The sequence below is a fragment of the Sturnira hondurensis genome, unplaced genomic scaffold (genome assembly GCF_014824575.4).
Source record: "Sturnira hondurensis isolate 20B ecotype Veracruz unplaced genomic scaffold, ASM1482457v3 Scaffold0014854, whole genome shotgun sequence".
In the NCBI taxonomy this organism is placed as follows: Eukaryota; Metazoa; Chordata; class Mammalia; order Chiroptera; family Phyllostomidae; genus Sturnira; species Sturnira hondurensis.
In genome coordinates this window covers 12,870,202-12,882,436 of record NW_028087485.1, presented here as the reverse complement: position 1 = coordinate 12,882,436, position 12,235 = coordinate 12,870,202, and the positions used below count along the sequence as shown (strand labels likewise).

The following is a 12,235-nucleotide window of genomic DNA, read 5'->3' as shown; positions in this document are numbered from 1 at the left end:
TGGCACTCTCTGTACTTCCTGGACATATATGTCTATTTCCTTTAACAAATTAGGGAAGTTTTCTTTCATTATTTTTTCAAATAAGTTTTCAATTTTTTTGCTCTTCTTTTCTTCCTGGCATCCCTATGATTCAGATGTTGTTACATTTGGAGATGTCCCAGAGGCACCTTATACTACCCTCATTTTTAAAGTTTTTTTTCCTTCTTGCTTTTCTAGTCAAATGCTTATTTCTTCCTTATGTTCTAAATTGTTGATTTGAACCCTGGCTTCATCTCCTCTACTGTTGGTTCCCTGTAGATTTTTCTTTATTTCACTTAGTGTAACCTTTATTTTTTTCCTGGGTCTTTTTTTATTTTGTTGCCATACTCAATGAGTTCTTTGAGAATCCTGATCACCAGTATTTTGAACTCTGCATCTGATAAGTTGGTTATCTCCATTTTGTTTAGTCGTTTTTCTGAGTTTTTGTTCTGTTCTTTCATTTAGGCCATATTTCTTTGTCTCCTCAATTTGTCAGGTTCTCTGTGTTTATTTTTGTGTATTAGGTAGAGCTGCTTTGACTCCCTGTCTTAGTAGCCTATTGTAGAAAAGGTACCTGTAAATTGTGTGGGGTAGACACTTAGGTAATTGCCAGGGTGGGGGCAACCTGCTTCACTGTTTTGTGGCTCTGTGTGGGGGAAGAGCTCAGAGAGGGGACAACACCACTGCCTGGCTTCTGGAGGCTTGCCAGGTGCTTGTCTCATGTGATTGGTGCCTTTTCAGCTGTTGCCCTAGTGCTGAATCCCAGAAGGGGTAGGTCTACATAGGTTTTCCTGAAAATCTGGCAGTTCCTTCTGTGGCCCCAACCCCCACTGGTTTTTACAGGCAGAAGTTATGGGTATTTATCTTTCTGGTACTAGAACCGTGGGATGTGTGGTCTGGCCGGGGGCGGGGGGTCACTTGCTCCCATAGTATCCCTCCCAGTTTTTATCTACCACATGTGAAGGTGGGATTGTCTGTTTAGCTGCGGCCTCTCCGTGCCACACCGTGTCTCTGTGCCTCTCCACCTGGCTCTGCATCTCTACCCCTCCTGCCCACCTGGATGAATGTGGCTTCTTTAAATCCTTTGTTGTTGGACTTCGCATACAGCTCAATTTTCCGACAGTTCTAGATGTTGTTTTGAAGTCTAGTTGTAATTCTTTCTGTGGTTGAGTGAGGACGTGAAGCATGTTACCTATGCCTCCAACTGGACCAGAAGTCCCCTTCTTCTTTAAATTACCCATTTATACTCTATTTTTTGTGTTGGTTGTTAGTTTGTTGGTTTTTTAAAATTGCTTTTAGGAGTTCTTTATAATGTAAATTGGTCCTTTTTGATATGATCTGCTTCATGTGTTTCTAATCAATTTGTATGGGTTTAACATACATTAGCTCATGGCAAGGCCCCTCCTTCTTCTTGGCCTAGGGAGCATTGCGCTGGTTGGTATTCTCTTTACCTAGTCATCCTCAAGGGTGGGTGCTTTAGCTCCAGCTTGCTCTATTTTATCTTCTACTTACCTAAAGACAAACATTACTGACCACTTCAAAAGCAAGTATTTTTTTCTTCCCCAAAAGTCAGTCTCATGTGAGGAAAGCACAATATTGTGTAGCATCTTATATACTTGAGAAACATCTCATTAATGTGTTTTTTTCTCTAGCCTTGGGAAATAATGGCACTAGTCTTATAGCTAAAAGTGATTCTTCTCCCTTTTGGCTGGTTTTCATCACAAAGGGCCCAGTTTTTTTGGGTTTTTTTGCCTGAGTCATTCTGAGTGAATGAGGACATGGGAATGAGGAGGGATAGATGGACGGGGAATAGAAAGGGCAGGTGAGATAATACTAAAGATCTTCATTTTGAGAGCTAAGATACTGGTGGACCTCCTCAGCAGAGATAGTAATTTTCCATCCTGATGGGTGGGGGTTGTCTTTCATGACAATACAATGTGTATAATGTCTCATGAGCTCATAGGACAAATACTGATTGGCTTGGCATCGTCTAAGAATGACAGAGTTGCAGCTGTTTGAAATGTTAACTTTGAAGATTATGTGGGGAAAAGTTTGGGACTAACAACCAAAGAAAGATAATAGTGCCATCCCACCTGGGGTGAGGGGTCCTCCTTTTAAATCTATTATCTTAGTGATCTATTGTTGTATAACTAATTACACCAAAATCTAACATCTTAAAAATAAACAGTTTTGATCACACAGTTTTTCTGCACCAGGAATTTGGTGGCAGCTTATCTGAGTCCTACTTCAGGGTCTCCCATGGAAGTTATCATTTATATGCTGGGACCAAGGTCATCTGAAGTGTTGATTGTGGCCAGAGGATCTGATTCTCAGGTAGCTCAGTAGCTACCTGATTCAGTAGATCTGATCTGATTCTCAGGTAGATCTGATTCTCAGGTAGCTCACTCACATGGCTGTTGGCAGGAGGTCTCAGTCCCTTGTCAAGTGAATCTCTCCATAGAGCTACTTGCATATCCTCACGATGGGGCCAGTAGCTTCCCCTGCTGTGATCTAAGACAGAGAACAAGGAGGAAGTCAAACTGTTTTCTGGGACCTAGTCTTGAAAGTCACAGACTGTCAATTCTACCATTTTCTATTCATTAGAAGCAAGTCACTAGGTTCAGCTCACACTCAAAGAAAGTGGAGCTTCTTTGAAGGAATGAACATCAAAGAATTTGTGGATTTATTTTAAAACCATCACACTCAGCATTCTGTAAAAAAGCTTACAATCGCCAAGAGTTGGAAGCAACCTAGGTGCCCATCAGTAAAGGAATGGATCAAAAAATTATGGTACATATACACAATGGAATTTTATGCAGCAGAAACAAAGAAGGAGCTCCTACCCTTTGCAACAACATGGATGGAACTGGAAAGCATTATGCTGAGTGAAATAAGCCAGGCAGTGAAAGACAAATACAATATGATCTCACCTTTAACAGGAAGCTAAACAACAAAACAAACAAGCAAGCAAAATATAACCAAAGACGCTGAAATAGAGAACAGGTGGACAGTAACCAGAGGGTAGAGGGGAGAGAATTTCAGGGGGAAAAAGGTAAGGATTTATAGGAACTAGTATAAAGGACACATGGACAACAATTAAGGGGGGTGGAAATGGGAGGGAGTTTGGGAGCACCTAGGGGTGGGCTGGGATGGGAGTAAAAGATAGAAAACTGTACTTGAACAATTTTTTTAAAAGCTTACGATAGCATACTTTGAATTTTATCCCATTGCTTGAACTACATGTCTCCATTCATGCCAGAAATATTTATTGTGTTATACGAATCACTGCGTACCATTTTCACCATCTATTACTGTAACCATTTTATTCTAAAGAATGATACCCTCCTAACAGTGGTCCTTTTTTCTTTCTCAGGTGCTTGTTGGGTTTCTTTTTATTCTAGCAGCCACAGAGCTGGTCCTTGTATTCACAGAAGGTTCTGGACAAGCCGCCATCCCTGCCATCAGATATACCAATCCAAGCCTCTACCTGGGCACATGGGTAAGGGCCATCACCACTTCTGCCCTGTTTATCTAATCTCTGTTCATAGTCATATAGTTGAAATTTACTCTTTGGGATGAAACAGAGTCCAATTTCATCTACCTTTTTCAAGGGACCTATGATGAGGGAAAGCTTAATTATAATGAGGTGAAAGAGATTTTAGCTCTTCCTCTTTTGAGCATTAGTTTATAGACCCTGCTCCTTAGGATGGATACTAGCTTTAATGACTAAGATCTGTATCATATGCTCTCATATCTTGCCATCTAAGGATCATATGTGAAATTCAGGCGTATTGATTAAAATAATTCTCTTAAATGCTGTAAATATTACTTTTAAATTGATTGTAGAGTGTAATCAATGGATCACTGTGTCTAGAGTTATTTTATAAACTTGATGACAGAAATGAATGTTTCTTCTGCAAGCATGTTTGAGGGGGACTGCCTAGCTGGTGTTTTAAAAGCAATTGAACTAGATGTCTTTATTTTAAAAGAGGAAGATGCCTCATACTTATTTGGATTTTCAGTCTTTCTTGAAAAATCAGAATGTCTGGCAACTATGGGCCTACATTCCCATAGGGCAATGGTCAACTAGGACTGAGTAATAGTTGCCCCCATTAGACCAGGCATATGCTCAGTACAGTCTCCCAAACTTCACTCAGAAACATGCTACACCTGGCCCCTACAGGTATACTGCTTGATAGTGCTGTTTCAAATAACAAAGAAGGGTCTAGGCAGTGGTATGCTGCATCTAGCAACTTCGTGCTGGAACTCAAAACCCACTACAGTGGAAGTATTTATAACATGGAAGTTGGCAATTGCTATAAATCATGGATTTCCATCCCTATTCTCAGAATATTTATTTACTGAATTTAGGAAACCAACATTTAATTAATTATATCTAAGTGAGATGTTACAAGGGAAGTTTTTATTAACTGCTTAGTCTATGACATTATTAGAAAATCATGATACAGACACCTTGAACCTATCCAACCAAATCTGCCTGCACCACCTGACTACTGTAGTGCCTGAGGTTAACTTCCTCATCTCTTGCAAAGATTTTTCTGACTCCCAAAGTAGAGCCATTCAAATGCAGATGATGACCCTCTGCCTTCTTCACTAACTCCCCACCCAAGTGTGGTGACTAGAGATAGGGTGGGAAGGAGGGTCCCAGGGAGAACACGGAGGACCTGAAAAGAGAAAGCTGGGTGGTATCAGGGAGGAAATCTACAATTTGGTGTGTGTGCTTCCTGCCTGGTGAGATTAAGGGCAACAATCTCCTCCTGTAGCCCTCCTTCCTTCCTCTCTTTTCTGATGTCCTTTTTGCCTCGTATTCTCGGCTAGTGCCAGTATTTTTCAGAACTTGATGTCACCTTCTCTCTAGCTCCTGGTTCTGCTGATCCAACATAGCAGGCAATGGTGTGTGCAGAAGAACTCTTGGTTCCTGACTCTATTTTGGGTTCTCTCAATACTCTGTGGCACTTTCCAGTTTCAGACTCTGATCCGGATGCTCTTAAAGGTAAGGAGGAATGAGAGGGTATGATGAGGGGAACCTGCTAGACAGCTTCTCGGTTGGAGCCAGTGGCATGAAGTAAGTTGAGCTCAAGGATAGAATTGTATTTAGGGGATTTGATATATGCTTTCATCACAAATATTGACATATGTGGGCTGCTTAGACTTAATTTGGATAAAAGGCTCATTTTCTCTTTCTTCTGTTTTTGTTTTTGTTTTTTTTTTCCATAGGGCAGCACTTCCAGTCTAGCCTACTCCTGCCTGTTCTTCATCAGCTATGCATTCCAGATCCTCATTCTGGTCCTTTCAGCATTTTCTGAAAGAGGTGGCTCATCAGAGGTGAGACTCAAAATAGACCCACCTCATAGATTATTTCACTGGCTAGCACCCTGACAACTGTAAGGTGTCAAACTCTAGGTGTCTGGGTGTCATACGGGTCCCCTGAGATGTCTAGGTCTCATGGAGGTCCCCAAGACTGCAGTACGAAAATATGTCATTTTATGACATAAGGAAACAGAAGGTGATGAGAGTATGGAAATATTGACTTTGATATTGACCCACCAATCTTTAACATAGACAATTAATTCATGTATCTATGCCAGAAGGTCTAATTATCATTCAACTGGTGACCTTAGGTCTCCAAATAAATACATATTGACCAGCCCGCTTTAGTAGCAGATGCAGTTTCTAGCACAACATTACATCAGTTTCTGATTTTAGAGTCCTGTGAAGTTCCTGTTTCCAACTGATTTATTTTCTGATTTGTGTGTGTGTGTTTTGCAGAATCCATCAGTCACAGCTTCATTTCTGAGTAGAATCACCTTTAGTTGGTATGACAGGTAAGAAATGCCTGGAAATCAGGTTGCCCCTATTCTCACCGCCCCCCCACCCCCCCGCCCAGTGTTCTAAAAATAATGGAAATCTTAATTTTTCAAAACGTCTCGTGTGGCCTCTATTTCTCCTCTACTTAAAGTCAGAGAATGTTGGTTCAGTCTCTTTATTGGGCAGACTGGGACACTGAGGAGAAGACAGAGGGAGATTTGGTCTTGGTAGCCTGAGGGTTCCCTGGAGAAAAGGAAGGGCTGTAAGAAGAGAACAGGAACAGGGAGCCGTGGGGACCAGCAGTGCAGCATAAATTTGGAGTGTAAGGGATGAATTAGTTGGATGTGGAACAGGCATTCTTGTCCTTTGTGCTTCCACAAAACCTTTTGTCTGGTAACCTCCACAAATCCCTTCTTAGATACTGTTTTCAATGCATAAAATAAAAGACATAGGATTATAAAGGAAAACAAATATATTGAAGTATAGTTGCCTAAATATTTTTTATTTTTATTTATTTATCTTAAAAGCCAACACAAGGTTCTTTAAAAAAAAGATTATATTTATTTATTTTTAGAGAGAGGGGAAGGGAAGGAGAAAGACAGGGAGAGAAACATCAATGTGTGGTTGCCTCTTGAATGCCCCCTACTGGGGACCTGGTCTGCAACTCAGGCATTTGGTTCACAGGCCAGGACTCAATCCACTGAGCCACACCAGCCAGGGATACGTATTTTAAAAAAAACAAACAAAACAAATGTGTGGTGCAGTAATATGAGTGCTTCATTATGAATGCATTAAATAAAAGATCTAGTGATGGGTCTAATAAGGACCATAATTTCAAAGTAGTGATGAGTGTAAATGGGCCTTGGAAACATCAGTGATTTCTCCTGGAGACAAAGGCACAGGTAGTCCCTTAGAAAACTCTGGTTGGTTGCCTTTGCCTCTATTAGAAGGAAAAGCTAAGTATCAGTTAGAAGCTGTTAAAAATAAAGACTTGATTTTTTTCCATCCAGTTTTTCAAATCCTAGGTTGAGAAACTATAATCTAGAAAAGCAATATGGAGATGGCCTCCAGGTCTGCTCAGTTCCTTATGGGCGTTGTGAAGGCCCCCAGGGAGTAGCCAGAGCAGCAGAGGGAGCTAGTGTTTGAAGAGGAAGGAGCACAGGGAGGGGGAAATGATGCTTTTTTGGCTCTTAATTTGGTAGTGCCCCTCCCCTTCTTTTTTCCTGTCTTCTACCACCTTCTGTTCCCCCCACTGGATCGCTTCCTTCTCTCCCCACTCTTCTGTCAATACCAAAGGGTAGGAGGTGGGGTAAAGAGGAAGGGGGAGGCCTCATTCTCCTGTCCCTCCATCCCAGAAGTGAGTGGTGGGTTTTGACAGAGGCACCCAGGAGACAGCCTTTGACCCAGCCTGCGGGGCCATAACCTCTGGGTCCTTCTTATTCTAGTGTTGTTCTGAAAGGCTACAAGCGACCTCTGACACTTGAAGATATCTGGGATGTCAATGAACAGAATAAAAGCAAGACACTAGTCAACAGATTTGAAACGCACATGGTGAGAGAGCTGCAGAAGGCCAGGCGGGTGCTGCAGAAACGGCAGCAGAAGAACACGCAGCGGGACTCTGGAACCAGGCTGCATGGCCTAAGCAAGAACCAGAGTCAAAGCCAAGATGTCCTTGTCCTGGTAACTCTCCCACGGGGGTGTGTATGAGTGTACTGTACGACTCAGGCAAGAGGACACCAGGGTCATGGTGACCCTGCCCTCACATTTTTATATCACTTTATACTTTGCAGTGTAGTTTATATTAGTATTAGTATCGATAATACTAATAACACCTTAGTGATGGATACATGGGGGTAGAATGTACTATTTGCTCTCCTTTGGTGGTATATTTGAAATCTTCCATGACAAAGTGGCTTTAAAAGAGAGAGATAAAATAAAATAATGCCTTAGCATTACTAGAACTTGTGCCTTGGTGGATTTAGCATTAGCAGTTAAGTCATTTACATTTTCACTCGAAAATATCTATTGAGTGCCACCGCATGTCACCAAAGCCTGCACAAAGGAGGCAGCAGGGCTCAGGGGCTTAACAGGACAGGACAAAGTCTTATCCCCCACAGCTCTGTGGACACTGCTGCTGTTGGTTTTGTACTTAGGAAGAAGCTGGAAAGAAGAAAAAGAAGTCTAGGACCACAGAGGATTTCCCCAAGTCCTGGCTGATCAAGGCCCTCTTCAAAACTTTCTTCCCCATCATCCTGAAGTCGTTCCTGCTGAAGGTGGTGTGTGACCTGATCACATTTATGAGTCCTCAGCTGCTGAAGTGAGTCTCTGTGCCTGGGCTGTCTCGGGGCCTCCCCCCCCCCCCCACTCTCCATTCTGCCCTGTGTCTGTGGGAAGGAGCTTATCATTACATTTTCATTTTTTAAATGCCCACGGTTTTCATCCACCTTACAGTGAGTGTGCGTGAAGAGTGCAAGGCAGCTTTCAAAATCGAAGATGATGTGTTCTTCAGCAGTCCTCTTTTCCACATTTCCCACCAGCCCCCCCTGCCCAGAATGCCAGATACATGATAGGAACTCTTTCTTGTTAAACTAAACCACTGTGGGCTGAGCCACGTCCAAGAGGTGGGCAGCAAACCCCAGGAGAGCCTGGTGGCTTGTGTCTGTACCCTCCTTGCTCCACAGCCACAGCCTTCGACAGCAGGTTCAGGTTAGCCATGACAAGACGTCTGCTTGGACTTTGGCATGAACTGTCCTTGAGAGGGAGCCCTTCTAAGTCATTCTGGATACCTGTCCTAATTCCTTTCTAGGCCTGCATTGTCTAGGAATTAATCGGCTTGTCCCATAGAGCCTCTTTGGCAGGGACAAAGCACTGCAGAGGCAGCTCTGCAGATCGTTCACGACCCCGTCTCACGAACTCAGGTTATCAGCCTTGAGTGCTTCCTGCTCGTCTTCTCACCAGGGCAAGATGGCTGGCGTGACTGTGGCACTCAGTCTTCCAAGAGCACTGACAATTCTGGTCACTTTGTTACCTATAGGGCAGAGTAGGGTAGCCAGCTGCGCATGAGGAGTGTGGAGCCTTTGGAGGCCTGGTGGCCGTCACTTACTTGGTTTTGCTCTGGCAGATTGCTGATCTCCTTTGCAAATGATCGAGACAGCTATGTGTGGATCGGATACCTGTATTCAGTCCTCTTCTTCATTGTGGCCCTCATCCAGTCTTTGTGCCTTCAGTATCACTTTGAACTTTGCTTCATGCTGGGTGTAAAAGTACGGACAACCATCATGGCTTCTGTGTATAAAAAGGTAAGTGAACTGTGTCAGGCTTCACCGGAGGAAACCCCTGTCACAAGTGTGAGCAGTGAGTCCGAGGCTGAGGAAAGTCTGATGAAAATGATAACTGACCTTAACACTTGATTTTGACTAACCATACAAGCTTCTTTAGATGTTTCTTTGGAAAGCAAAATATGAAAGATGTGAATATAGACGTAGGCATGTGTGTTGGGGGCAGAGGGACGCGTTCCTGGGGAAAACTAGCCAGCTGTTCTCTGCCAAGCATCTGCCTTTTAAGCCATAAACACATCCCAGATGTCTTTAGGTCAGAAGTCTGGAGCCTCCCACAAACCCTCCCAAATTAATGTTTTAATCCCCTATTCCTTCTGACAATACTGAATTTCTGCTGGTTTGCAAGATATGAGGTTACCAACCAGGCCGCCTCTGCCATTTCTACGCATGTACACTTTTTACTCTTTTAGTGATTCATTCCCTCTATTTTTTAACACATTCTTAATCATTTTATTAGTTAGAACTTCTCACATTGATAGCACAAGGGCAAACTTTCTGTAATTTGTGAATCATAGGAAGATTTTTTATTGTTGTTCTACTATAGTTGTCCCAATTTTCTCCCATTGCTCTCCCCTACCCCACCCATCCTCATCCCTTATTTTGATTATTAATTTTTAAAAAAATATATTTTATTCATTATGCCATTACAGTTGTCCCATTCCCCCCTTCACTCCTCTCCACCCTGCACACCCCTCCCCCACCATTCCCCCCCTTTTTTTCATGTCCATGTGTCACAAGTTCTTTAGATTTTGATTATTAATATATCCCAGGTTTTACAACTGTTACAGTTCATGAGGAATTTATAAAGTAGAGCTTTTAATCAGAGAAGTAAGTGTTGCTACTAAAGTAGAATTTTCGGTTGACTAACTTCTTATGCTTAGATGATGCTTCTTTATGAAATGTTATGAAGCATTCTTCCCATCCATTATCAGTCCATGGCCCTATGAAATAATTGCATTATCCCTATTTTGCTGAGAAATAAGGCTCTGGGCAATTCAGTGCCTACAGTCACATGGCCGAGACCAGTCCCCGCATAAAGGCTATCGGGACTAAATCAACGACTTTTCCACTTCACTGAAATTTATTGAGAAAAGGGAAGCGTAGTGATGACCACGAAGGGTCATTAGATGTTACTTTTTTCCCCTTTTCCCTACCAAAAGGGAGGCATAGAAGTAGACTTGTTTCTCTAGAACCTTGGCAGCCTAACATTTTAGGAAATTTCCTTCTTTCTGCTGTACAACAAAGAATCCTGGTATGTTCCAAAGAAGAATGTATTGGTGGATTAAGATGACAATACATTTTCTAGGAGAAGCACTCAGGTGAAAATCTAGGGCCCCCTGTAGCCCATCCACTATCTCTGTGGAAATTAGAAGAAGGCTCTCCTTCCTCCAGGAGCATGGTGACTTGGTAAGCGTAGTGCAGTAACCCCGGTTTCAGTAAACCGCCCCTAACCCTAGTTCCTTAGCTAGTTCATTGGTGCCAGGCATTGTCGTAAGTGATAGACCTGTTGGGCATCAGCCTTCTGATCTCTTTAACATGAGAACTGGAGGGCCATACTACAAGACTTAGAGATCCACATATTACCTGCAAATTTCTGGCAGTAAGGCATTTTGCTTCACATCTGTGAACCCTGCAGCTTTTCTCTCCATTTTGAGGTCTCTGTCCTTCTTGGGAATGGTTGCAACCTCCTCATAAGAGTATGGCTTCAACTAACGTTGCCACGTCCGAAGTCTGCAAGGCCAGAATCAGTGCATGCTCCCCCTCTCCATCCCTCCTGTTTATTCCCTCTGTCAGTGTTTGACTCCATACTGTGTGCCACATGATAGTGTAGTGATGTGCACAGATGTAGCCCCGGTCCTCACAGAGTTTACATCTGGTGGAGAAGTAAAAAAAGGACAAAACATCAGCTCAGTGTGATGAGTGTAATGACAGAGATTAGCACAGGATGCTACGGGAGTACACAGGATGGGTACCCGGCCCACGCTTGAAAATCAGGGAGGTCTTCTCACCTTACATTCTATGTAAGCTGACACTAAAGAATAAGAAAGAATTTTCTGAGCAAAGAAGTCTGTGTAGGGGAAGAAGTCCGGTTGTAGAAGGTAAGAAGAGCAGGAAAGAACAGTCAAGAATGAGAGCACACTGGGTAAAATTTGGAGGCACGAAAGCACAGCCCTTTGAAAAAGTTGTGTCCGACGGAGCCCATGCTTCTGCCGTGTTCTCACTCCCCGAGTTTCCCCTTTTACTTGCCAGTCTCGTTGGCCTGGTCCCTGGGTCCCAATCCCGATATTTGTCTTTAGGCACTGAGCCTCTCCAACCGAGTGAAGAGACAGTACACCGTTGGAGAAACAGTGAACCTGATGTCTGTGGATGCCCAGAAGCTCATGGATGTGACCAACTACCTTCACATGCTGTGGTCAAACGTTCTACAGATCGTGTTATCCACCTACTTCCTATGGATGGAGTTGGGACCCTCAGTCTTGGCAGGTGTTGCAGTGCTGTTGGTTCTAATCCCAGCTAATGGGATAATCGCCGTCAAGAATAAGGCTATTCAGGTAAACAGAGGCACCCTGGGGATGTATACACCTTCTTCAAAGTCTGGAGATTTTCTCTTGTTTTATTCTAACTCTTGGTGGGAGTGTGGGCAAGGCAAGACTGGTGGAAGACTTTCCACAATCCCAAATGACTTGGCTTTCTCTGTCTTCCCTTTTCATGTTCTGACTATTTTCAGGGTTTATATACTCTATCTTCATTCATGTTAGAGGGAAGAGCTTGATTCGAGAGAAAAGAGCTCCCCAGGGGCCATGAACATAACTCTTCCACCCTGCTCTACCGGGCCCTTCTTAGAACAGTGATTATTGGCCCGGTTTCTTCATCACAGCAATACAAACCAACCACACAGAACAGCCGCATGAGTGACTCAAACTTGAAGCCTAAACCCTAGCGGTCAACCTTGCTACCACTAGGTGGCAGGGTTCCATGCGGATGGTCCTTTTCTTTGCTCTGCCAGAAATCGTAGGCTGGATGGGTGAACTCAATGATGTACATGATTC

General features: G+C 43.2%; 1 protein-coding gene across 1 annotated transcript in view; it reads left to right on the top strand.

Annotated features, from left to right (window-relative positions):
• The window catches only part of ABCC2 (ATP binding cassette subfamily C member 2), a 65,910-nt gene that overhangs the window by 19,903 nt on the left and 33,772 nt on the right, over positions 1 to 12,235 (top strand). The window contains exons 3-10 of the mRNA XM_037064183.1: positions 3,392 to 3,517; positions 4,898 to 5,032; positions 5,257 to 5,364; positions 5,809 to 5,864; positions 7,293 to 7,527; positions 8,001 to 8,164; positions 8,969 to 9,146; positions 11,483 to 11,737. Of these exons, the coding sequence (XP_036920078.1) occupies positions 3,392 to 3,517; positions 4,898 to 5,032; positions 5,257 to 5,364; positions 5,809 to 5,864; positions 7,293 to 7,527; positions 8,001 to 8,164; positions 8,969 to 9,146; positions 11,483 to 11,737 (1,257 nt within the window). The remainder of the gene's footprint in view (positions 1 to 3,391; positions 3,518 to 4,897; positions 5,033 to 5,256; positions 5,365 to 5,808; positions 5,865 to 7,292; positions 7,528 to 8,000; positions 8,165 to 8,968; positions 9,147 to 11,482; positions 11,738 to 12,235) is intronic.